The sequence below is a fragment of the Lytechinus pictus genome, chromosome 1, assembly GCF_037042905.1.
Source record: "Lytechinus pictus isolate F3 Inbred chromosome 1, Lp3.0, whole genome shotgun sequence".
Lineage (NCBI taxonomy): Eukaryota > Metazoa > Echinodermata > Echinoidea > Temnopleuroida > Toxopneustidae > Lytechinus > Lytechinus pictus.
Window position 1 is genome coordinate 35,690,603 of NC_087245.1, and position 27,360 is coordinate 35,717,962.

At 36.8% G+C, this 27,360-nt stretch overlaps 1 protein-coding gene across 1 annotated transcript in view; it reads left to right on the forward strand.

Moving 5' to 3' along the window:
• The first annotated feature begins 7,782 nt into the window (after positions 1 to 7,782).
• Positions 7,783 to 27,360, forward strand: part of LOC129261824 (glutamate--cysteine ligase catalytic subunit-like) — a 40,585-nt gene continuing 21,007 nt past the window's right edge. The window contains exons 1-5 of the mRNA XM_054899861.2: positions 7,783 to 7,965; positions 11,683 to 11,853; positions 14,928 to 15,037; positions 23,825 to 23,944; positions 24,480 to 24,551. Coding sequence (XP_054755836.2) covers positions 11,704 to 11,853; positions 14,928 to 15,037; positions 23,825 to 23,944; positions 24,480 to 24,551 — 452 coding nt within the window. The 5' untranslated portion in view covers positions 7,783 to 7,965; positions 11,683 to 11,703. The remainder of the gene's footprint in view (positions 7,966 to 11,682; positions 11,854 to 14,927; positions 15,038 to 23,824; positions 23,945 to 24,479; positions 24,552 to 27,360) is intronic.

Consider the following 27,360-nt stretch of genomic DNA (forward strand, 5'->3'; position numbering starts at 1 on the left):
GCCGGAATGTTGGCTCTTGCGAAATTTGGTTAATTAGTTTGAATACACTGTAAAAAAAATAGCTAGTAAATTTGACTAAAAATGACTTGCTGAATAGGTCAACGGTAAATTGAAATTAGTTTAGGGACAAACCATCGGAATAAATGACAATTAAGCTGAATAGTTAAGCCGGGCGTGGTGGCTCAGTGGTAAAGCGTCCGGCCGTCTCATGAACGGGAGGTCGTGGGTTCGATCCCTGGCCGAGTCATACCAAAGACTTACAAATATGGGACTTTCTGCCTTCTTGCTATATAGGCGCTCAGCATTTAGATTGGAGAAGGGTAATAAAAACATATTTTATTATGCAGGGCCCGCTGAAAGAGCAGTTTTCTAACTGAAGTGGCTACCCTGGGTAAATAAAACGTTATTATTATTATTATTATAAGTCAACGGAATTTGTTGAATTGAATTACTAAGAATGGAGTTTATCGGAATGATTGACTTGCTGAATAGGTCAACGGTAATTTTAAATTAGTACAGGGACAAACCATAGTAAGTCAAAATATATTACCAAGCCAATTGGTCAATTTGATTAATGTTATCTAAGTGAATGACTAACTGAATAAGTCGTTGGAAAACTTAAATTAGTAAAGGTACAAACTACAAATATAGTTAACGAATAAATAAATGGATAAATAGATAAATAAATACATGAATAAATGAATAAATAAATAAATAAATGAATAAATAAATGAATAAATAAATGAATAAATGAATAAATAAATAAATAAATAAATAGTGAAAACATAATACTAAGCCCAATTGGTCAATTGTCAAATGTACTTGGGATGGCAATGATTTTGCGATAGCTCTAATACAGGGGCAGTAGACCCTTTTAAAGGATTTCATAGTTCATTATTTGGATCGTGCCATTTTTTTTTTACATCTGTAAAGGATTTTTTGTTCGAGTATCGGAGTTATGACTAAAAATACTAGTGGCAGTAGTATAGAAGAAGTAGTAGCACGAGGAGTAGTAGTAGCAGCAGGATAGAAGTAGAAGTAGTAGATGAATTAAAAAATATATTGTTGCGGCGATATCTGCCATGTTCTGATAAGTAGAAGTAATAAATGAAAATGAAGTGTTGCGGGTGTATAGGTCAAAAATAAAATCGCAGCGGTTAAAGCTGCAGTTCAGTAGCTTTTCCTTTATCATCATAATTTGGAGATCGAGCGATAGAGGTTGAATTAAAAATCCTTCAATTCTGAAAATAATGAATATGAAGTCGCCATATAGTAATGTGTTTATCATTTACCTCTAACATATTCTCTTTCCCTTCTTTTTGAAACGGCAAAAGAATCTCAGTTTTTTATAATAAAGACGTGTGATAATGTGCAGTAAGTCCCATAAAAGGCCCAAGCGCGCCAGTGTACGTGTGCGAAGGTCATTTCAATTAGAATAAAACATTCAAATTGCACGTCCATCCATATGCAGAAGCAAACAAACAGGTGAGCCGAGACAATTTCCTTGGTAACGGCGCAACGATTGGATGAAAGTTTTAGCTTCCGCAGATCACATTGTGATGTCATGTCAGAAAGTTCGTTGACTTCACGAATTGGCCCATTTGTAGTGACCGGGGGCCGAGGCCGTCGCATACTGATCGTGCTGGCAAACTTCCTGTCGGACGAAATATTATGTTGCATCTTTCTCCCCCACCCCTTAAAAAATATGTCTGGCTTTCTCATGTATGTTTTTTGAGGATGCTGAAGAAGGGAGGGGTAGTGAAAAGAGATCACATTTTATGGCCATGGTATCTATCAATATTTGGAAATCTAAATACTTTATGAAAAAAAGGTGTCTATGCTCTGGGTCAATTTGACTGATCAGACAATCAATTGCCTTTATTGGTTAATAGAATATTGGTTCCCTTCGTAATATGTAACAACGTTTTTTTTTTTTTTTTTTATTCGGGGTGGGGCAGTGATGGTTATAACTTTTTTCGATGAGGTCCAGTTATTTTATTGTTAAAAGGAAAACTCAAATAAATAAAAAACCTCTTGGCATTCCCATTTTCACGTTCTCTGATTTTTTTTCATAAAAGAACCTGTTCTACGCTTTATCAGCCAAAGTCTAATCTGAAAGTAAAACCCAATTTTTCTCACAATCAACGAAAAACTCAAGCCAGGTTTTTCCCGGGTTTTTTCAGATGGCAAATGTTGATGACAGGTCATCCTGGACTTTGAGAACAACACCGCACTGACAGATCCAGGATTACTAGATCTGCCAGTGTGTGGTGTTGTTCTCAAAGTCTAAAATTCAATTCTTATTTTCTATAGCGCTCTAAATTAATAACCATGTAATGTTTTGTAGGCCTACAGCGAAAGTCACGGCTGCGATCGTTCGTGATGCACGCCTGTATAGTCGTTTCGTCGTGAATACATTGAAAGGTCAAGTCCACCCCAGAAAAATGTTGATTTAAATAAAAAGAGAAAAATCAAACTAGCATAACGCTGAAAATTTCATTAAAATCGGATGTAAAATAGGAAAGTTATGACATTTTAAAGTTTTGCTTATTTTTCACAGAACAGTGATTATGTACAACTCAGCGACATGCAAATGAAACAGTCGATGATGTCCCTCACTCACTATTTCTTTTGTTTTTTTATTGTTAGAATTATACAATATTTCATTTTTTTTTACAGAATTGACAATAAAGACCAACTTGACTAAACTATATAATATTAAGTAATCCTAATTCCACATGTTCAGGGAAGAATTTATCGTTTTTTCACTTGACGATGAAGAGAAAATGAGAATATTTCATATTTTATATCATAAAATACGAAAGAAATAGTGAGTGGATGATGTCATCAGTATCCTCATTTGCATACCGACCAGGATGTACATAACTGTTTTGCGAAATTAACCGAAAGTTTAAAATGTCATAACTTTCTTATTTTACATCCGATTTTGATGAAATTTTCAGTGTTATGTTTGTTGGATTTTTCTCTTTTTATTCAAATCAACTTTTTGTTGGGGTGGACTTCTCCTTTAATGTCCAATTGTACCCCGGGGTGTCCTATGTTACCCTATAATTAAAGGTTAAAAAAAATCATTAATTACACAAAATAGAATAATTTGGTGGCAATACATACTTCATATATATACTTCAGTATCTATCGATCTATAGTATATACATTATGATCATTGCCTATAGCTTGACAAAACAAAATTAAAAGTTACAAGGAATCTTTCCTGATTATGCGAAAATGTCCCATCAATATTTTACAAAGTCATTGGGTGAGTCAGCAGATTTTTTTCTGCTGATCAACGTAGGCCCGAGTGCGTGCAAACACTGGATAAAAATAGTAAATAATACAAATATCAACAATAGTATATATAGTCTCTATCTTACAGACTTAATCGAAATATTCATATGATTTATGTAATAAGTCTAGACAAAATTACCAAATTAGATATGCATAATATCAGTAATAAAATACAAAAACAAAGAAGACAATAGGTATATAATTTACTATCAGCATATCTTTGGACAGTTCTTGTAATAGAGAGTTAGACTTACGTTATAAATAACTCGACATTAAAGTGTCTGCAAGTATACGACTATACCGTCATGTCGTTTGACTCTATCCCTGCAACTCGGCCCTCAATAAACTCTGTTCACAAATCGCCCGCGTTATTGCCATCCATCCCGTGTTCAGATAATTTATTATCGTTTAAAAACAAAGTTCATCAAAATGCTGGCAGCTCTCCTCTTTGATTGTGTTATCTGCCGCCCTAAAATGTTATAAAGCATGCACTGAATTATGTTTTAACTAGCGCACTGTAAGTTTCCGACCTACACGCATAAAAAAATTAATTTTTTTTTTTTTTTTTTTCGAGGGATCTGACAAACTAAAATGTTTTTGAAGCAAATTTTCTCGCTCTCCTCGCTGCACTCAGATTTCATGATTTATTAGCATCTTATTTTCCAGGATGTCGTCACAGATTTCTCCCGACGACGATGAGAAAATAATCGCTGCCCCTATCATCGGTCCGGTCGTCTCCCGCGCTGTCATAAGATGCGCACCATAAGATTCCTCGGCTATAAATCTTTATTTTTATATAGAGTTTCATTTTGAATTATAACCCCGTTTTGCGTTTTTCCCTAACTTGAGTAGAGTGAAACCGGGTGAATAATCAAAGCTTTACCCGAAACTTTCGGGAGGGGGCACTTTTTCCAATGCAATAGGCCGCCCACGGTCCAGAAAATTCTTCCAAAAGATATCTTTTGATTTTATATCTCTCTCTTGCTAATAAAAATGCTAATGCATTAGTATTTCAGGATATTTTGTACTTTCGTAAATGTTCTTTCGTTCTGTTTTCCCGCTTTTCATCCATTTTCTCTATTTATGTTCTTTTTTTTTCTGTCCCTTTCTTTTCACTTTTCCCTTTCCTCTTTTCTTGATTTCTTTCCCTTTCCCCTTTTCTCTCTTTTCCCCGTTTTTTCCCCGGTGAAATCCACCAGGGGGCAGCTTGCCCCCCACGCCTGTTACGCCACTGTTCATCCAAGCAGTTCTCTTTTACTCCATTCCTATACCTACTTTTTGTAATGTTGTAACTGTACTGCGTTTCTGGTGAAAATCCGTTTTTTCTTGTCCCCGTTTTTCATAATTATTAAAAAAAATTAAAATCATGTTTGTGCTAGAAACCCAAAGGAAAAAATATATGAACCGCAGCATTATGATGAAATTAGGTGTAAATTTCTTTTTTAATTTATGTCACTATTTTTGTAGAAAGTCGGCACCCGCGGTAACACAAAAATGCACATGATGGCGACAAGGCTTGTCGGAAGGGTGAATTGTCTAGTGATTTTTCCCTGTATAGTTAGGGACTTTTTATTATTGTTTAACAACTTTATTGCAGTTTAAGATATCACACTTATTAACTAACAGTCTTAGGTAAATATCTGTGGATTTTGTACAATGGTGCTTGCAGCTAGTGGCGTACCGTGGGTCACGGCATGGGGGGGGGGGGGGGCACCAGCAAAAATTTTGCGTCACTTAGTCATTCAGTTGCCAGGTATACAGACCTAGAGACATTTTAAGGACAGTGCCATTAAACGGATATGTATCTCATTGATCAAATAATGCAAGCGCGAAGCGCGAGATGAAAATTTTTGATATTCAGGCCTAAAAGGGGACATTATAGGCAAATTTTTGTAATCATGATACGTACCTGTCTCACTAAACAAACAATACGAACGCGAAGCGCGAGCTGAAATTTTTGTATATAAATTACCCCAAACAGCGACATTTTAAGGACTATATTTTAGAAATCCATTAAGAGTATACATATCTTCCATAGTCATCTAATGCGCTTGCTAATTTTGTTAGAATTACATCTAAACCCAGGAAGCACTTGTAGTCATTGTAATCATGATTGATATATTCAATTCAATTCAATTCAATTCAATTTGCATTTATTTCATTCTCGATAAAAACAATTATAAAGCAAGGTATGAGAAGCAATATATATACAAGCAAGAGTAAAAATGAAAATGAAATGGGGAACTGCATAAATAAAGCCAAGTGGCCTTGTGTAAGCGCAGTTCCCAAAACATTAATAACATGACATGGTATAGAGAAACAATAAGATAAAGAATTAAACATGATATATAAACAAGAAAAAAAAACATTAAAACAACATAAAAATGTGTCAATCTACAAGACAAAAATAACTATACATATTTAAGATATAGGAACTGCTTCAATCTTTTTTTGAATGACCTAACAGACTTGCTTTCAATTACATCTCTAGGGGTGGAGTTCCAGATTACAGGGAAATTATGTCTTACACATTTCATTACGTTATTAGTTTTAACTGGCCATAGGTGGAATGAATGTTTAAAACGAGTATTGTGATTATGTATCCGGTGATTAAGGGTAAACATTTTATGGATATTAAGAGGTAGTTTATTCTGGAAATAAAAGAAACCAATTAATGCAATAGAAAAATAATACAAATCATAAATATTAAGAGACTTTATCTTTCGAAACAGTGGGGCAGAACGCATCTCACTAATCAAATATTACGAGCGCGAAGCGCGAGCTGAAAATTTAAGATATTCAGACCCGAATTTTGCTTGTTTGTAGGAATTCAAGAAGACCATATATATTATGTAGGTTCACTAATCAATGATGCGAACACGAGCTGAAATTCCAAACAGGGATATTTTAAGGACTATTAAAAAAAAAAAGGAATGATTAAGAATATACATATCTCACCATAGTCATCTAATGTGAGTGCCAAAAGCGATTGCTGATTTTGTAGAATAACATCTAGACACATGAAGCACTTTTTGTATTCATTGTAATCATGATTATCATACGCTTCTCACTATAACCAAATGATGCGAGCGCGAAGCGCGAGCTGAAAATTTTTGATATTCAGATCAGAAAAAGGGACATTTTAACGACTGATTTTAGGGTTTCATGAAGAGCAGATATATCTCACCGTAATGCGAACGTCAAGCACGGACAGGAAATGTTTTATATTAAGACCTTGAAATGGGACAATCATTTAGGCCTAGTCATGAAATTAAAAGATTATGTCACTACATAAAACAAAAATAACTCGAAGTGCGAGGAAATATATTTGGTGTATATTGACTTGAAAACGGGAGGTTTTAGTACAACACTGAGGATTATCTCGTTAAAGGTCAAGTCCACTCCAGAAAATTGTTGATTTGAATCGATAGGGAAAAATCAAACTAGCATAACACTGAAAATTTCATCAAAATCGGATGTAAAATAAAAAAGTTATGGCATTTTAAGTTTCGTGTATTTTTCACAAAACAGTTAAATGCACAACTTAGTGATATGCAAATGAGAGAGTCGATGATGTCCATCACTCAATATTTCTTTTGTTTTTTTATTGTTTGGATAATACAATATTTCAATTTTTACAGATTTGACAAGAAGGACCAACTTTACTTAACCATAAACTGCAACAACAATGGTAATTCCACATGTTCAGGGAGAAATAAAACTTTGTTTCACTTGACGAGGAGAAAATTAGAATATTTTATATTTCATATAATAAAATACAAAAGAAATAGTGAGTGGTGACGTCATCAGTCTGCCAATTTGCATACCGACCAGGATGTGCATATAACTGTTTTGTGAAATTAAGCGAAACTTTAGAATGTCATATAACTTTCTTATTTTACATCCGATTTTGATGAAATTTTCTGTGTTTTGCTTGTTGGATTTTCCTCCTTTTTTTAAATCAACTTTTTGTTGGGGTGGACTTGTCCTTTAAACAGACAATGCGAACACCATATGGAATAATGAAGACATAGACCCTGAGCAAATTATGTTTCATAAAGTTATGAAGAAATGTTTCTTATATGTGCAGTGACATAAGTATGATCTAACATTATAATGAACAATAATTTCTTATTTCCCACTAAGTATCTTCTTTTTTTGCCAGCCGATGGGGGGGGGCATGTGCCCCCCATCCCCCCCCCCCCGTAGTTACGCCACTGGGTGCTTGGAAGTCCAACTATTCTGGCAGCTTTTTTTTCAACCTTGAGGTCCCACTGCCCCTTATAATGTAGGCCTGTAACCTTTAAATTACCAATTATTATCTCCATGCTCATCATACTATAAGTATAAGAACATGAAGCTCTGCTGAGTGTACCGAGGACGAACTTGTAATGATTGTCTTGCGTTTGCATAATAATATTATCGCAGCTAGCATGCAGCATGCAATTACCCCCCCCCCCCCCCCGGCCCCCGGCGCGGCGTTTGCGTTAAATCGAGGTCTCTCAAGCTCGTCTTTGGAATAATTGCATGCTAGCTGAGCTGCGTTTATGCAAGTCACGATCACGATAACATTTTCAGTTAGAGTCTGGATATTTAGGCCTAGGAGTTTTGCCCTGATTGATTGAGATTGAATTCTAGTATTAAGAGGGTGTGTGCCAGGTAAGTTTTTATTTTACATTGTAAATCGTTCAATTGGCCAAGAAAGTTACAATTGGCACAGGGCAGTGCAGCTGTGAGGTAACCCAGGGAGCTCCGGCCTTCGAAACGGGCCGGAGCCCAGGCACAGGAGTCGTCCGTGTAAATACTAGGATTGGGGGGTCGGGTGTCCGGACACTTTATATTTTTGAAGCCTTCTTTTTTTGTCTTTGGATTACACTAAAAATACGAATTCAATAGTTTTAATCATCTTCTATTTTGTTCTCTATAATATTTCCTGAAATTTTGTAGGCTCCCTACTAAAAATTGATAAAACTTCCCTTGTAAATTTTTCCAAATGACTTTCTAAAATTGATCGTCCGGACATACAACTGTGTCTGTAGTAGTAACTACTGAGTACTGGGTATACTACTAGGGCCTCCGGCTCTAGGCAGACATGGGGTATCACGGGGTATCAGACCTGCCAACCAGTACGATTTAGCCGTATTTAGTACGTTTTTGCAACAAAAATATCATATGGCAGTAGGCCCTACGTTTTTTTATTATTTTTTTTTACAAAATCGTAATTTATTGAGAAAAATCATCTCTATAAAATAAATATGTGATGTCTCTATTTCATAAAACGTATGATAGTGGGCCCCAAGTCTGCGCACCTAACAATTTGAGTTAAGATTTAAAGGGGAATCCAACCCAAATAAAATCTTGTTTTTATAAGGAAAAGAAAAATCAGACAAGTTGATAGGTGAAAGTTTGAACAATATTGGACAAACAACAAGAAAGTTATGAATTTTTAAAAGTTGTAAATATTGGTAATCACTATACCCATGGAGACTTCAAATTGGCCGCATATGGGATGTCATAGTGATGTAAGGCAAGGACTACTCTTCCATGTACTCCAATACATATTTTGGCTAAAATGTCATTTTTCCCAAAAGTTTTATTTCAAATTATATTTTTCTTTCATGAGGACGTACAACAATATACTACCTGGGTTATATTTAGATTACTGCCCCAGGGGAGTGGGTACTTAGGAGAAAACCACAAATCCCTGATAATAAAGTACATGGCCTATGGGAAAGTTGTCCTTGCCCCTTGTCATAATTTACTTACGCAGTTGCCAATTTGAAATCTACATAGTATTAGTGATCTCAATTTTAGAGCAGCTATAACTTTCTTATTGCTCATGCTTGTCCGATTTCTTTCAAACTTTCACCATTCTGTTTTATTTATTTTTCTCCTTCCCAACACAACATTTTATGGCCAAGGCTGGATTCCCCTTTAACCTGAATTCCTTCTTATTTCACAAAATCTAAAAGTTTTGGTTAATGGTGTTCCTTATATTATCAAGAGTAAGTGTACCAAATTTCTCATTAAAAAATGAAAGAAAATATAAGATTTTCTTGAAAAAAAAAATGGTACCCCATGTCTGCGCACTCATTCACTTTGCACACGATTCGGGGATTTTGATGACAAAGGCTGCATTTTGAGGCTGTCACATGAAATGCCCTGAATTCATTATTTTTCCACCATTTTGAGTCGGATTTTTTTATGAATACCTGTCTATGTATTGCATGTGTAAAGTTCGTGCTCGTTGCGTATCTTCTTTTACTAGAATCGCGCAGATACGCGGGTGCGCAGACTTGGGAGATCGCGCTGACTTGGGGGAACTGACCTTACACAAATATGGTTATTAGATCAATGTAATTTCAGGTAACATGTTTTGTTTTCAATCATTTTGTAAAAACCAGGGTGAGATATAGTGCTGTTGTCGATAGGCCTCATATCGACATTGATGTCGACATACGAAGGATTTTCAATGTTTCCGACATGTCGACATGCACGCACCCACATCGACATGTAAACATAAAATAAAAAGGGGTCTAGCCTAAAGTCACGAGTGTAAAGCTTAGCTGAAAAGTTAGAAGCATTTATCCATAGTAATTGGCGCGATTAAAAGGTTTATTCAGCTTAGCAGCGCATTAAAAAAGAAAACCTGCGAGCTGCGCGGCAGCAGAAATGCGTCAGTGCGGGGCCGGCCTGCCCGATCGAGCTGCCCTCGTCGATCCCGACGATCGCTCTAGATCTATATCTAGCGCTATAGCGAGCGTAGCGTAGTAGCATTCACCGTACCCATCCACGGAAATATGTACCCATCGCTTGATCGCTATTCACCGTGCTTGATAATACGTTGCTCCTCAATGCATTACTTTTCACATAAACGTGAGCAGCAGCGAACACGTGTTTTTGTTAAAGTTGTGACCGCCGCAATTGAGCGCTTACTTCATATCACGAAGTCACAGTAAACTTCCCTTCCTTCGTTTGGAGATCGTTGCACGGATCGCCGCGGAAGTGATACTGAAATTATTGGTCGATTTTCATTATTTTTTATTGTCAATTTGAGGAGTTTGCATTTGCAGCACATGTGTACCAGCGTATAATACGCAATGATCACTGTTGTAATTGATGATTCTCAAATTGGCTCCGAGTGTTATTGCGCAATGCCTTCGAGACCGGTCACCGGATCGTGGTACAAAAACTTGATTCTCCAGAAAAAGATGTGGATTAAAATCTGTGATTTTGGAAGTGAATTCACTCTAGCTTAGTGAAAATATGTTTTCCCGAACTGAGCCTGTATCATATAGATCTATATCTTGTGTGGGGATATCACTCGTGTCAAGGTGAATACATTTGATTGAGACTGAGAGTATTATGTTCCATGATCGAATGATTTTTTTTATGTTAGGGAGCCTAGGCTAAATTACGGTCCCTTTTTCATGTCGACATTGTCGATGTCGGGATTAATTTTTAAGCGACATGTCGACATGGATTTTTGTTCCCGACAACAGCACTTATGCGCAGTGCAAGCCTTCCATTTCCCCACACAGTATTCCACCAAAACAAGTGTGCAATTCTCTATCACCTCGTACCAAAATCGACCTAGAATTTCACTTTCCTATATTTTATATGAACTATGAAAGGTATTTTCGGAGGATCTATTTTCTCACCGATACCGCACAGGTAAGCGAATTTCGATTACTTCTTGCTTTTCCGTCAAAATCTTACGAAATAGCGTCGATGTGGCATCGTGTTCGTTGGAATTTGTAGAGTCTATCGCAACGTGCACAAAGTCAATTGGCTTCCGGGTTTCGGAGCGTCGCGTGAATATGCATGAAATTGCAGAGTTTCAATAATTTTCGATCGATACCGGAGCGATCCGATCACGAACCAAGACCATTTCCCGCGTACACAATGTGACCAGATATCGTTATCGCTATCGATACTTCCGCGCGCAGTCCGAAGGAACTATTTTGGCGACCACATGGTCATGACGTGATCTGCGCAATTGACCAATCAGCGGTCTCCGAATCGCTGTGCGGAGACAATCTATCCGTTGTACACAGTCTATGGACAATTGTTCGTTGTGGTATGACGTACATCCGGTTAGCGATGCCGTTTTGAAGAACAATTTATAGATCAAAATTATTATTTCACAAATACTGAAATTGAATGCGTGATTATAAATAATTAGTAGTATATACTAATTATTTATATAAAAGATGAATAATCCAATCAACTCAGCTACACCTCGTTGAATGGATCTTTTCATCTTTCACCTTTATTTTTTAATGAAATTTTCTGTCCTGGCATTGCACTCATAACCATTTGCATCAGTAGGTACATGTGGAGTACAGGGTTTTGTGTTTTTGTTTTCTTCCTCAGGATTGACTTGGATCGTTTAGAATGGGTCTGCTGTCCCAAGGTACACCGCTCACCTGGGAAGAGACAAAGAAGTACACAGATCACGTCCAAAAACATGGCATCCAACAATTCATCAACCTTTATCACAAACTCAAGGATCGGCCTTGTGATACACTCAAATGGGGAGATGAGGTGAGTTTTCAAAATTCAAAGGTAATAAAAAAAAGGCGTTTGATGCAACTGACACCAAACTGACCAATTATCTGTCGTTTGAAATTTAGCATAATGAGCTTTTGTCAGTGTTGAGTATGTTTTACCAGTGTGACAGAATTATACTGATATTCAAAGCTCTTGGTAAAGCCTCTTAAAAAAAGAGGAAAGTTTCAAGGAAAAGAAGGAAATCAATGTAGTCTGATGATGGGTGTTGGAATGATCACCCCTCTTGTAGTTTTAAAGGGGAACCCAACCCAAATAAAAACTTGTTTTTATGAGAAAAAGAAAAATGAGACAAGTTGATAGGTGAAAGTTTGAACGATATTGGACAAACAACAAGAAAGTTATGAATTTTTAAAAGTTGTAAATATTGGTAATCACTATACCCAGGCCTCTACAAAAAAAAAATCATCACTTGCCCGACAGGGCAAGTGATAAAACTTTTGCTCTTAATTATTCTTTTCTGTCCTGGCTGAACTTGATTTACTGGCGCTGCCCTTGGCATTTCTTTTTCTTGACTCTTGTTCAAATTGTTCTGGTCGCCGATCACGATGACAAAAGTCGCCTATTTTAATTGTTTATTTGGTTTGAAGTTGAAGCCGAGTCCTGGCCAGGGTGACAAGATTTCACAAAATGAAATACAGGACAATCAACAAAAAAAAAGATCAAGAAAGAAGGCTACACAGTGTTATAGACTTGTGAAAAAATGTACAGAATTGGGAGGGTGAACGAAAGAATGAAGGAGAGAAAGAAAAGAGATGAATTGAGAAGAAAGAAAGAAAAAATGAAGTGGAAAATGAAGGAAATAATAAAAAATATTAGGAAAGTTCTAATAAAAGAAGGATGAGAGAGAGAATAAAAATAGATAAAAAGGTTTCGGTCATTCTTTGAATTGAGTATAGAAAGAAAAAAAAAAGAAAAGAAGGGAAGATGAATAAATGTGTGAAAGTCAAAATAAAGAAGAGAAAGACAAAAAGAAAGTAAGAAAAAAGGTGGAGGAAAGAAAGAATGAAGGAAATAAAATGTTTCCTTCATTCTTGAAAACAAAGAAAGAAGAAAACAGGAAGGAAGGAGGGAAGGAATGAAGGAAGAAAGGGAAATAAAGTATAAGGGAAAAGAATAAGAAGGACAAAATGAAATAAATAATGAAAGAAAGAAAGGAGGAAAGAGAGGGAGGAAAGAATGAAGGGAGGCCAGAATGAAAAAAATGAAAATAATGGAAGGAGAGAAAGAACGAAAATAAAAACGAGTGGAAGGGAGAAGGAATGAAGGAAATAAAAAAAGGAAATGTAATAAAGAAGGCAAGTAAGAGAAAGAAGGAAAGAAAGAAAATGAACAGAGAGAGAAAGGATTAGGAAATAAAAATAGATATGTAACAAAAAAGGGCAAGAAGGAAAGATATAAGGATAGAAAAAGAAAGAAAGAGGAAAAAAGTTCAAACTTCAAGCAAATAAAAACAATCCAATCACATAACAAAAATCCTAATGATATTTGGTGTTTTTTTTATATATTAAAAAAAAAAAACTAAAATGTTTTAGAAATGAATAAAATACGGGACGTCTGGTCACCCTGGTCCTGGCCGAGTCAGTGCGAAGCTTGCATGCATTCAGCGCGATCTAGCTCGAGAGTCGACTGGCTCGCGATCGCTCGTGTACGTCCGTCCATGTACTGTAGCGGCGATGTATTAGAGCATGCGCCCAGAGGGCGAGAGAGGGGTTTCCCCAGCTAGCTCCTTCGTCGATTAGTAGGGCATGCGCACAGTGTAGTTTAGAAAGTAAGATGGCAGCCCCCATCGAACGGGACCGCTGGCGATAAAATGTCAGTGAATTGGCGCTGATTTGACATGTTTCCACTGTTTTTTGACTGGTATGACATTGTATGAGAGATAATATCCCGATAATTGCAATATATTAAACTTTACTGTCAATTTATCTTTTTCATTTTCAAAACAAGCACTTGCCCGATCGGGCAATTGACTTTGAAAAATGCTTGCCCGCACGTCAATTTCACTTGCCCCGGGCAAGCGGGTTTGTCGCGCCCTGCTATACCCATGGAGACTTCAAATTGGCCGCATATGGGATGTCATAGTGATGTAAGGCAAGGACTACTCTTCTATGTACTCCAATACATATTATGGCTAACATGTCATTTTTCCCCAAAGTTTTATTTCAAATTATATTTTTCTTTCATGAGGACATAAAACAGTATACTACCTGGGTTTATATTTAGATTACTGCCCCAGGGGAATGGGTACTTACATGTAGGAGAAAACCACAAATCCCTGATAATAAAGTACATGGCCTATGGGAAAGTTGTCCTTGCCCCTTGTCATTATTTACTTACCCAGTTGCCAATTTGAAATCTACATACTATTAGTGATCTCAATTTTAGAGCAGCAATAACTTTCTTATTGCTTGTCTGATTTCTTTCAAATTTTGTTTAATTTATTTTTCTCCTTCCCAACACAACATTTTATGGCCAAGGCTGGATTCCCCTTTAAAGTTGAAGTATATCAGAAACCAAATTACTTCACACTCTCTGAATTTTTTTTTCAACACCATTTTCATTCTGCATTGCAATTATGTTAATTGTATTTTATGCATGTGTGTAAGATGTTTATTTCATCTTCAATTTATTTTGTCACTGTAGCTGATAAAGTAGCTCTGTACTTTACCTGTATTGAAACAGATATGCACATTGCACATCGGGCCCCGTCTTACAAAGAGTTACGATTGATCCGATCAATTGTAAGTGTGGACGGCCAGCAACATCAACATCTATTATGTATGTTGTTCAAAATATTTTCTAGCTGTGATGTATATTCATGCATTCATTGTTTTCTTGAAAATTCACTACGCTTCTGTTTGCATACAGAGGACATTGTGCAAGTTTTTCGTATAAAAAAATTATGACACTGATGGATTTCCATAGAGTTACCATTGATTAGATCAATCATATTTCTTTGTAAGATGGGGCCCAATAATATCGCAAGATAAACAATCTTTGTGTTGAAATCGTTTGAATGTTGAAGTTTAATCTTCAATTCCTTCCAGATTGAATACATTGTGGTAAAACAAGATCACAAAAACAAGAAAGCCAGAGTTTTCTTAGCAGCTGACCGTCTTCTTCCTGTTCTGCAAGAGCTTGAAAAGAATCAACCAAGGTAAGCAATTGCTAATTATGTTCTCAAGGTTCTTACAATACAATTAACTTTTTTTATTGGGCTGATTGGGTCTCTATAAAATGGTGATATTGTTATTTGTTTATTTATTTTTTTTATTATTATTTTTTTTTTTGGGGGGGTTGGATGGTGGAGTTGATTTTCTTCTAATCAAGTATGTACATCAAATGGGCTTTAGCCCATACTATGACGTGATTAAAACAAACCAACACTCCCGATCCTTTGGAGCCTGTATATATAACATGCATGATACAAACATACAGTGTAGTTGAATCTGTCAATGTTATCATTTTCTGAAAATTTGCTTTAACAACTACATGTATGATCATACTACTGTATGTACAGTTTACAATGTACAAGAATACCTAAAGTCTTTTTTTTTTCAAGTCATAATGTTTATGAAATAATTTGTATAAAGAGGCATATATGAGATTTACTTGGTCAGGCGCGCCTGAACACTTTCAGTTTTAGGGGGGCAAAATCCCGAAGGGGGCACAACATTTTTGACAGCGTGAGATACCGAAGCAATCGAGCGGGAGAGGGTGTGGGACCCCCCACGGTAAGGACTTTGTGTAAAAATGGAGTTTAAAAGTTGCGTTTCTAAGAGCATTCAAAAATAAATTTCTTGAGAATTAAACATAGAATTACAAAAGACTATACTCATAATTAATGAGAACTTATGAAATCTATGCGCAAAACGATCGCTTCGGAATGTGGTTTTCATGTCTGATCAATTTAATTACGCTTACATTGACTCAAAATACCAGAAATTACATTTTTCGTGCAATATCCTTTCAGAAACATTTATGTACATTTACATACACGGACGACGCGAGAGAGCACAATCATCATAAGATTCAAGTAATTCCTGTCAGAACAAGGAGTGTATTAAGCAGAAGAAGCGTAACAAAAGAAATTCTAATGAATGTCTTTTCAAATTCAAAATGTTATAATGTTCTGACGTGGCAGACGTCGATAAGCACTTAAATCCCCATTCTATGCAAATCATTTCTGACATCAGCATTGGAGATAGTCCCTGATTATCCATGCATGGGCAATGCATTTCATATTTTGTAACTGGAGGAAAAAGAAATATGACAAGCTTAATTGTCTAACAATTTAAAATTTTTCTGAAAATCATTAAATTTTAAAACATTACTCGATTTATGTGTTTCCTTTTGCGTGTTTTGTATGGCTGGGAAGCACTTTTGGATGACTCCTTCAAAATCTTCTTTTTTCTTTACATATTTTCTGGGGAAAAGGTGACCATAACTAGGAAATGATGAATATCAAATTCCAGGAAATATTCATTTGTAAATAATCATGAACTGATTATAAATAAACTACCGCAGTTCATAATGTACATTATGTAACATTATTTAGAAGAAAACAATTACATTCCAATAGCGGATGTGGTTGACGGTACACCATGTGGAGTTTTCAAAAAAGTGGATAGAGGAAGAAGTGAAATTGATAGGGGAGGAAGTGGACAGTTGATAGTCGAGTAATTTTTTGTTTAAATGAGCGTATTCCTGATAAAGACAGTAAACCAGAAAAGGTTGAAGAGTTGAAGAGGCCTGAGTACTTGATAGATGAGTACTCCTGCTCTGCACTCCATTCGCCGACTCAAGCTAGCATCTTCTCATTTATCCAATAATCCAACTACTCAAGCCTCTTTAACTCTTTAACCTTTTCTGTTTTACAGTCATTTTCAGAACTACACACATTTTCAAGAAATATTACTCTAGGACCTACTCTCAATCTTCCAATTTCTCGCCTATCTTACTTCTTCCTCTATCCATTTAGACTCCACTTGGTGTATACCGTAAACCACATCTGCTACACACCACCATGCAAGCCCTCAAACATCATCTAATTATATTCCAGTGTGTTTCTCAAGAATTTGTAGAAGTGTAACACATCTATTTGTAATCGGCTACATACCAGGAAGGGCAAAATAATGAAAATATCAGTATTAGTCTATGGCTAATATTAAGCTATACGCTACAATATTATTTGTCCAGGCTTGCAACATGGAGATAAATGATTATATAAGGCTATAAAATTATTGTATCATTACTGATATCTTGTTTTCATTTCGTAATTATCAAAACATAAGAATCTATATGGGTGAGCTCACTCTACTCTGTACTCAAATACAATCACTCTTCTAAAATGTGTAATGCACACATCGTTTGTCAAAACCACTTGCTTCCCCTCAACGTCCTCCAAGATCCAAAAGATTCCATCCAGATGATATGTAAAACGAAACAAATGAAAAGGCCACTTATAGAAAAAATACAAAATATCAGACAAACTCTGAATGTCATGATAATTTTCAATGTTCACTGTCATGACTGTGCTCAACTACTTTAGTCCTTTTTAAGATGAGCAAATGTGTTCTTTCTCTTGCTATCTCCGCTACTAATGAACTCATTGACTAGTTCACACATGTCAGCTTTGTCTGCCTTGTCCTTATACAAAAGATAAGATCAGAAGAGAGTTCAACCTTCGCTGGCTCATTGTCGATCGGAGATACGTTTTCAGCTGACGGAGTCTGCTGAAGGAGTGTTCAGCTGTAGCAGATGTGGCAGGATGTGTAAGATACAGCTTCACTAGCTTCATGACCCCTGGAATCATCGGCTTCATTGAAGTTGTTCCAAGAGTTTCGATGATCTTGTCCACGGAAGCTGTTGACGCATTGGACTTCTTGGACGTTTCCGACGCCAGATCCTCTAGTACTCGTAACTGCGCGTCAAGACGAGAGCCATCCAGATCATCCTTGTAGTGCTTCACCACACAATCTAGGGACTCAGATGACACCTTGTTTTCGGTCCAGGCTGTCGTCAAGAGGTCTTCTGTGGCCAACAAGACTGGGATGCACTTTGACGAAATGCGTTCTTCCAGACCACTGATCACAAAGTCTAAAGCCTCAAACCATACACTTCGGTAGAGATCTTTAGGAGTTTTGAAGATATGTGGGTCACTCTGCTGATACCGTTGTGGTGCTTTAGACTGTCGGGGTAGCTCGGGGTCATCCTGTTCTTCCCGTTCTGCATAGATGACTGTTTTGCTCCAATTGTCATCAAACACCGTCTCCGTCCTCATTGCCTTCAGCTGATTGATGGCAACCTTTGTAAGCCTGACCCCCTGTCCGGCTGACCCACGAGATCCTTGGATTGCCGTACTGAGTCGGTCGCTCAGTTTAAAGATAGCAAGACTGATGATGAGAGAAATCGTGAAGTCGAAGGTGGAAACGGCGTTGAGGAATCCATTGGCTCGTGACTGCAAGTCTCGATCAGTTGACGTATTTTCGATTTCTATCAGGGACTCTTTCACCACCTGTAGTTGCTCTTTGATACTGCTGAGGGCCTTGAATTTGACTGTGAATCGGGTGGGGCAAAGCGGCCTCACATGTGTTTGTGGCGAGCCCAGCGCTTCTGCAACTGTTTTGACTATAGCACATCGCTTTGGGGAATCTCTGAAGAAGTTGATCAGGTCTGTTACGGTGGTCAGGAAGTTACGGAGCTTTGGAATATTCTTTACCATATCTTGGACAGCTAAGTTAATGCAGTGCATGTGGCAGTGCGTGGTGGTGATTCTCTCATTCTCCTCTTGCAGTCGGCTCACGACACCACTTCTTTTTCCTTGGAATGTTGCTGCTCCATCAAAGCTTGCAGCCCGGCAGAGAGAGAGGGGGAGGTTATACCTCATCAATGCGTCTTTGATAGTCTTGTAAACGGACTCTGCGTCACACTTATCAATCGCATACATGCCAAGGACGTTCTCTTCTACCAGCAGCTCGTCTGATGCAATGCGAACGCAAATTATACAAAGTTGCTCCAACCTGGACACATCAGTGGTTTCATCAGCAATGATCGCATATGCCTTCCCATGCATTTCCTTAGCCAACTCACGCATCAAAGATCTGGACATCATATCGATCATCTCTTGTATCTGGTGTGAGGTCCATGATGACTTCCTTTCGAGTCACCGGTCGAAACCTTCAATGTCCTTGCATCGCAATGTCAATAAAGTGTGGAAGTTGCTGCTGTGGTCAGTGTGTCCTCGAATGGGCAATCCCTGTTTGGCAAGATACTGCAAAGTGGAGAAGATCGCATGAAGATACTTCGTGTTCTTTTCCATCTCTTCTTTTGCAGTGTGGTCAAGAATCTCAGCAATATTTCTCCCATGCCAGATCTGGTTCATTTTGTATGTTAGTAAGCGATGGCTTTCACTTCACTCATGCTTTGGAAAGCCTCAATTACCTTTTTTCAGTATGAAAACCCCTTCTTGCTGAAAACCTTTTCTTCTCTTCCACCACTAGGAATTTTTCGCAAGCACCCTTCTTGGCATACATGGCAAAATGCCGCTCCGTCACCGTTATTTGCTGCTTGCTCCCACTCTAACCATTGGTATGAGGCATACCACTCAGGGCAAAACCACCTGTCGTGATTGTCTTTCTTGAAGTTAGGCTGTTCAGTAGGCTGATTGGGTTTTTCTTTTAAAAGAACTTCGGTTTCTTGTCCCTTCTTGCATGTATTGCAGGGTTTTCGTGGATTGTGGAGGACTCTGGCAAACCTCCACTTGCTTGAGTTGACTCTGTAGTGTCCTTTTCCTCTCGAGATCCTTTTGCATTGTCTTGGAGTTCTTTTTTCTCCTTCTGTTTCCTCCCTTCTGACCCAGACTGGTGTTTCTTCATGATCAGGGTCGCAGTTCCAGCAAATGACGAGCCTGGCAAACGAAATTGTTTCAAACCAATGTAATATAGGCCTTTTAAAGTATTTAAGATGACAAACCTGACCGTACGCAGCCGATCGAGAGGGCAAAAATTCACCAAAAGTGTGCACCAAATCCTTCAATTTTATTCTAGAAAATGCAAAAGCTCCCCCATCACAAACCCCCTCGCTCTTAAGTTTCTTCGAAAATTTAGGTCTTGCAGCCTCACCCACCCCCAATTTTTTTTTTTTTTTGCATACGTCCGTGAATAACAAAAGCTGGGACGAACCAGAGAACATAGCTGCCTCTCGATCTGATTAGTAACAGGTAATGGGAAGGAGTTTTGAAATCTAAAATACAAAAGTGCTATATCATATGAGCTGAAATACATGTACATGTAGTATCACACAAAACGCCTGCCAATCATGCCAATGAAAAGGAATCGAGAAAAATACGGGGCTATTAAAATATCTTAAGGGCTATTCCACGGTTACTCACGTTACATTTGGAGACACCTTGACTCATACTTAGAGCTGAACTCCATTATTATTGATAGGAACTAAACATCTCTTCATCACAACATACATGTAGTACGCAGTCTGACTATCCTTTGTATAAAAACAAAACTTGGGAAATTTCATTATGCTCCTGGCAAATCTTTGAAATGTGTCGGTTACTCATGTTACATGATGTGGACATGCATAAAATGAAAAGTGGACATAAGTGAAAAGTGTCCTCATGCAAGGCTTTTATGAAAGTTAATTATATACATGTACATTTCAAAGAAGTATATTAGGGAGACAAATTTGTATATAATTCAAAAAATAAAGAACACATTGTTTTTACTAGGGGTGCAGATAAAGTGGTTACTCACGTTACGGTTTAGATGGGCTATATGTACAAAGACACATTGAGCTCATGTCCACCAACCTATGGAATTGCCCTTAAGATTTTTATAGTAGAGCAGTACTGTAACGCTTATTTTTCTGTTATATTCTTTATTTACATAATTATTCATATCTTGGATAATATGAGTCAGATCAAATGACACTTTCACAGATGATTTTTTTTTTTCATGCATAAACATTATCTCTAAGTTGCTTTCGAGTGGGATTCACCATTTTCACAAATTATAAATTATAATCCTCTACACATAATTATTCTGTGTGTAATTTTCTGATAACATGTCTATATTGAGTTGAAATGACCTTGGTATTTTTTTTAGGGCACTGACTTGTTATCATTGTATTAACTCAATTTATATTTAGTTGAAAATGAAATAATTGAAATAAGTTTTCATTATTTAAATCTATATCTTTATTAATCTACATGTATACTTACTATTTCAGGGATGACTTACACAGGCAACAAGTATATGAGATATTGACGACCTCGAGATGTTATGGTTTCTGGGCTTGACAGCTATGACATAGATTCCATGATATGTTGCTCGAGTAACTAGTGTTCATGCGCGTTAGTGATATCGGGTCCAGTCTGAGCGTTTCTGGGCGACCGCGCGTTTGTTAGCCGACACAGCCAGCATGCATTGGTGAACCACTTTCAAATTGCCATTCGGTTTTAGTCTGAAATGTATTCATTAAAAGGTTAAATGTTATCACACTGTAATAAGATGGAAAAGGGGCTTATCAAAGGTATGTTTCACAGAGCGACATGTTCGTCAAAAGACGCGAGACTTACTATGATATGTAATTGCCCCGTGAGGGCCGAAATTTTTTCATTTTTGACAATGGAAATAACAATTTTTAGGCAGAAAAGTGCCTTCATCGTTTACTTTTGTCCTTAAATAATTTATCATTTTTCTACTTTTAGGGGGGCACATTGGGGGGGGGGGGGGGGCAAAATCTCGTTTTGCCTCCCAAAAATTTTATTTGGGGGGGCCCACCCCACTTCGGGTGCCCTTGTACTTGGTTCATATTGATAGCAGTTGAACTACTTCTCACATAGTATACAAATAATGAATGTTTATGAGTGCAATGGACAATACTTCATGAGGTGAAAGATGAAATGATCCATTCAATGAGGCATAGCCGAGTTGAATGGATCATTCATTTCATCTTTCACCGAATGAAGTATTCTGTGAAGTATTCTATTTTGGTTTATATGACACCTAAAAATAGATTCTTTTTCATATGAAATTGGTGAATTTCGATGCAAAATATATGCGCGCTGCAAACACGAGTGGTGTCTAGTCTGGGTGCACGCGTGCAATGGACAAAATTGTATGGATCCAAAGTTGCACGATGAATGGATCCACAATTGCACGGTTGATGACGTCATTGTAAAATGGGCTGAATGATCGATATGGACCAACCATTCAAATGACAAGGATCTATCTAGGTGTCATATAATTCAATATGACATACATGTAGGCTAAAACCACTTGGTCTGCTATCAACTTGGTCGTATTGCTGTTTGGTCTACACTATACTTGGTCTCATAAGTTATTAGACTAAGTCTGTAATAAGTTCCATAGTCTAATGCCACATTCAACACAGGAAGAAGTTCCGTGAATGCTTGAGCATCCACCGAAGGTAGCTGTGTTGAAGCCGGGGTTAATAACACTATTGATTGATTGATTGGGATTTTTTTACCTGATTGCTAAGAAAGCATGAATGCTTGTAAGCAAGCAACCAGAGGACCGACGGCTTAAGGTCCTCTCCGAAGGACCTGGTAATGAGGATTAATGCCTTACCAAAGGGCACTAGCGCACCAAGTGTGAATCGAACCCGGGTCACCAGAATACGAATCCCCCGCTCTACCGACTGAGCTATCGCGCCTCCTCAATCATATTAAAAGCAGGGCATGCTGTGAGAACAGTTTTCGGAACTAAAGTGGCTACCCCACGTAAAATATGACGTCATTATTATTATTATTATTTTTATTGTCATTATTATTATTATTATTATTTTCATGATTATTATTATTATTATTATTATTAGCATCATTATTATTATTATCATTATTTTCATTATTATAATAATAATTATTATTAATTCTCTTTAGCACAGATGATCTAATTTCCACTCCGCCAACTAATTTTGCACTTTTGAAAATTAAATTCCTAAACAGTCTGAACATTTAACCATATACAATGAGTGTAGACAAAGGGGTAATAGACCAGGGTAATGTAAGATGAAATGGGCGCAGTACTGTAAATTTGACAAAGTGGTAATCATTAGATCAAATGGTAATTAGACAAACTGGTTGTAGAAGGTCTAGGATCAATCAGACCATGTGGACTTTAATGAAATGGGAAGTACATGTAGACATGAGGCGGCGCTGCACCATCCAGAGTTTGCTCAATCTCGAGATTTTAGCCGATCGGCCCTCTTCGCGATTAATCTCGAGATTCAAGAAACCCTGTCTCCACCATCGCAAGAAGAGCGATTCCTGCTCGAGCGAGGCATCGATGCATTATGGTCTGATGCCGTGAATAAATAATCCCGAGTGCGTCTGCACCTACTTGGGATTGCAATCTTGAGATTAATCCTACGAACTAGCGTGATAATTGCATCTCCATTGCAAATAATCTCGAGATTGTTCAGATCGGGATAATTTGCCGGATCAGAAATAGTGCGCTAATTTGAAAACTCGGGATGGTGCAGACAGCCCTCATGTGGGTGAAGGTGTAGATCAGCAATTTAACTCAATGCTAACCAGCTGCTGCTCACAAAGACCAGTTCAGTGTTTCATAAAGCTGTTTGTATGTTATGTGTGACTTCACAAACGACTAATGATCCTCTCTTGGCAGGTGCTTAAAAACTCTATCAACCATCAACTACAGTTGAAATCCAATCTTTGTAGATTAATATCATTCTAGTTTTTGAAAATCACATTCAGATTGGAAATATTAATTCTAATTTCAAGTTCAATTCATTTATTTCCAATAAAAAATCACAATATAAAAATTCATAAAAATCTGTAATTGAGCAAATGTAAACCACATTCATGTATTACAAAAGTCTTCCACATAAAATATATATGTATACAATAAGTTAACATTTTGAACAACATGTTTCTCTCTCACAGTGAAACGAAGACCACTTGGGCTCCAGAGTATGCCAGTTACATGGTTGAGGGCGTTCCAGGCAAGCCATACGGAGGTCTCATGGCGCACTTCAATACTGTTGAAGCCAACATGAAACTCAGGTAATATTCATTTTGAATACCCATACCTATATTTCACCGGCATACATTTCAATGGAATTAACAGGCATTTGAAACGTTAAACATTTTGATGATTTTCATGTAAATAGTTTAACTTTGTTAATGTTTGATTTAATGTGAATTTTAAAACATAAAAAAATTGGGAGTTTATAGTTTAATCCCTCAATCAGTCCTCTGTTGCAAATTTAAAAATATGTGTAGAGCTCAGGAAAAGTGGTAGTCTAGATTAGTGTAAACCATCTTTTGTCAAGAAAGAGTTCTTGAGAATTTAGAAAATAAGAGGTAGCCGTCGTTGCTAAATTTCATTCTGAAATGCAGCTTTTTTTTAGATGTCTTCATTTGTTTTTTCATAGTGTAAATACAAGCTTTTAACAGCCGATCAGCAATGTACAAGTAACATTTGTTTATATAGTAATCTTGTGATTTTCAGTTGTGAAGTGTGACATGAAGTTTGTTATCGTGGCATAAAATTCAAAGGACTAATAGTTACAGTATTCATCAATTTTCGTATATACAGACGGCAGCAGGTTTTGGGTCTACTAGATAGTGAAGAAGGAGAAACTTGCCTTAGTATGACGGTATTTCCAAGGTAAGACTTATTTGTCACCAATAATCATAATGAAAATCTGTGGCTGTCTGCCTAGAAATCCATAATAAGTCTGTCAAAATTGATTGTGAGATATTTATTGAAAAGCAGATCCTAAGCTTAATAAGCCAGTTCGTAGTTCCTTTCTGCGCATGATCAAAAGATTCTACGCATGATCAGAGGAAGGTCATTTGTACTAAAGTGACATGCTGGTTTAAAATCTAATGAGATAAGCACCAACTTTGATGTCTTCATTATTCATATATTCTTTTGAATTGTGGTTTTCATTTACATCCACAAAAAACAACAACGCGTCCACGAACGACTGGTTTTCACAGTTTGCCAAGTACATTGTGCAACATGCTATGATATGCATTCAAAGTAGGAATGCAACAAATACCTTCATAAAGTGTTCATTGGTGTGCTATTCTAGTCACCTGGTCTATTCAATTTCTTCATCCTGCTATGTAAGGCATGCTTACGTAATATCTTGCTTTGAAATCTGCCTATCATAATGAAAGAAATGAAAGGTCATTTGACCGAAAATTGTCCATGAGTAACTACGAACTGGTCTATATGCATGTCACAAATTGGTTAACAATCACCTATTATGTAAAAAGAATTCATTCATGGCTTCTAAGAGCAAGGAGAAACAATTTGTGAATTGAGAGTTCACCAAAGCCTGGTATATTTCTTTTAAAGCTGGGTGAAACTCCCAGTAATGCAGAAAAAAGGGTCTCATGTATTTGGTTAACATGTAGCTTCAGGACACCAAATTTTATGGAGAAAAGGGTTACTCTTTCCCTTTCCCCAAGCTCATTTTTTTAGTTTTGAAAACCAAAGTATGATTTATAAACTAATTACAAAACCTTACTCGGAGGGTCCAATTTCTGCACACAATTTCTATGACTTTGATCAAATTTTTACCAAAATGAGTTTTTAAAATGATATGTCATCCTAACTCCAGAAAGGTTTAAGGACATTATTGATAGGGCATAAGAGTAACCAAGTGTCCATTGACAGAAATTTCAGGTCTCATGAATAATGTCAAAGGCCATTTAGGGTCACGAACTTAGAACCTTATGTTGTTGTATCAACATAGAAAGATAAAACCAAGGTCCAATAAGATTTTGAATTTTCAAGATGATTTTGAAAGTTATGACTTTCTAGCCCTTGACACTAACAGGTCACTCGGCCAAGGTCAAAGGTCACTTCGGGCCATTGAACTGGTATCAACTTGTACAAAACTTGTCTAACGGTTCAGGTTTGAAATTTCAAGATTATTTGAAATTGTAGTCTCTATTCTGTTAAACTTGAATATGATGTTTGTCAGATGTTTTTCATCAGTTACGCAAAATAAATGTTGGTGACTGTATCAAGATCAAAGGTCATTTCATACTTTGTTCGTGTTTCCAAGCAAAGTGTAGAGATCGTTTAAGATCAACTTTGGTTTGATTTTCAAAATTGAGGTACAATGTATTTTCTAATTTTGAAAAAAATAAAAAATGTTCATTTTTTTTTTTCGTATTCCATGAAGCTCATATTGTATCTAATTTTTATCATGTACATGTATCAGCTGTTATCTGAGTTAAAATGTTTGGTAATTTTATGCAGGTGAAAGGTCATTTCAGGTCAAACACTAGGATCAAAATATATATTCTGTCATTGATTTATTAGTGAATGGTCATATCTATCCATTTCCTATTCCTTTGAGTTTGTCTGACAAGTGTACATGTTGCACATATATTATGTTGTCACATAAATATAAGATCCATTTTCTATATTTCTAGAGGGCTCATTATTTTATGAAATCACAAATGGGTGAAATTAAAAAGGGCAGCAAATGCTTCCAAGGACAATGAAAAACAGGGCATCTTGAATATTGATATGGTCTTGTTGTATTATTACATTGTATATATTCAAAGGGTACATCAGACCTGCCAACCAGTACGTTTTTGGCGTATTTAGTATGTTTTTGCCACCAAAATACGGCAGTACGTTTTTTCTTTCAAAAATATGTTTTTTTATTTTTTATTACTAAATCGTAATTTATTGAGAAAAATCATTTCTATATGTCTCTATTTCATAAAAATTACACAAATATGGTTATTAGATCAATGTAATTTCAGGTAACTTTTTTTTCAATCATTTTGTTAAAACCAGGGTGAGATGTAACTGTTACACATGTTTCAATGTTTTATTTTTATCAATGGAAGAGCAGTGCGCATTTTAGCTCGCATGCAGCTTTAGCGCCGCGATGAGTGAGTGTGCCACACATTTCATTATGAAATACACTTTTTTGGGGAAAAATACAGTTTTTTTTATCACAGAATACAATTTTTCATTCCCAGAGGATGGCAGGTCTGGTACATTTATGGAAAATAATAATAATAATAATAATAATAATATAGGGTATTTATATTGCGCACATATCCACCTTGTTAGGTGCTTAAGGCGCTCCTATATTACCCGGCTAAGCTAGGCGTTCATAGCGCACACAGCTTTTTAAGGAATTACTTCCTACCGGTACCCATTTACCTCACCTGGGTTGAGTGCAGCACACTGTGGATCAGTTTCTTGCTGAAGGAAATTACGCCATGGCTGGGATTCAAACCCACGACCCTCTGTTTCAAAGTCCGAAGACTAATCCACTGGGCCACAACGCTCCAAAAGAGAAAACCTTGTACTGCAATAAATGTCACAAAGTCAACAGTCCTGTGTATGCTTGATAACGTTATGCAGGGAGACTGCCAAAGGCATTCTACTTGTTTATCTGAGTGTGAAGAATTTGTATTATCTCTGAAAAAACATT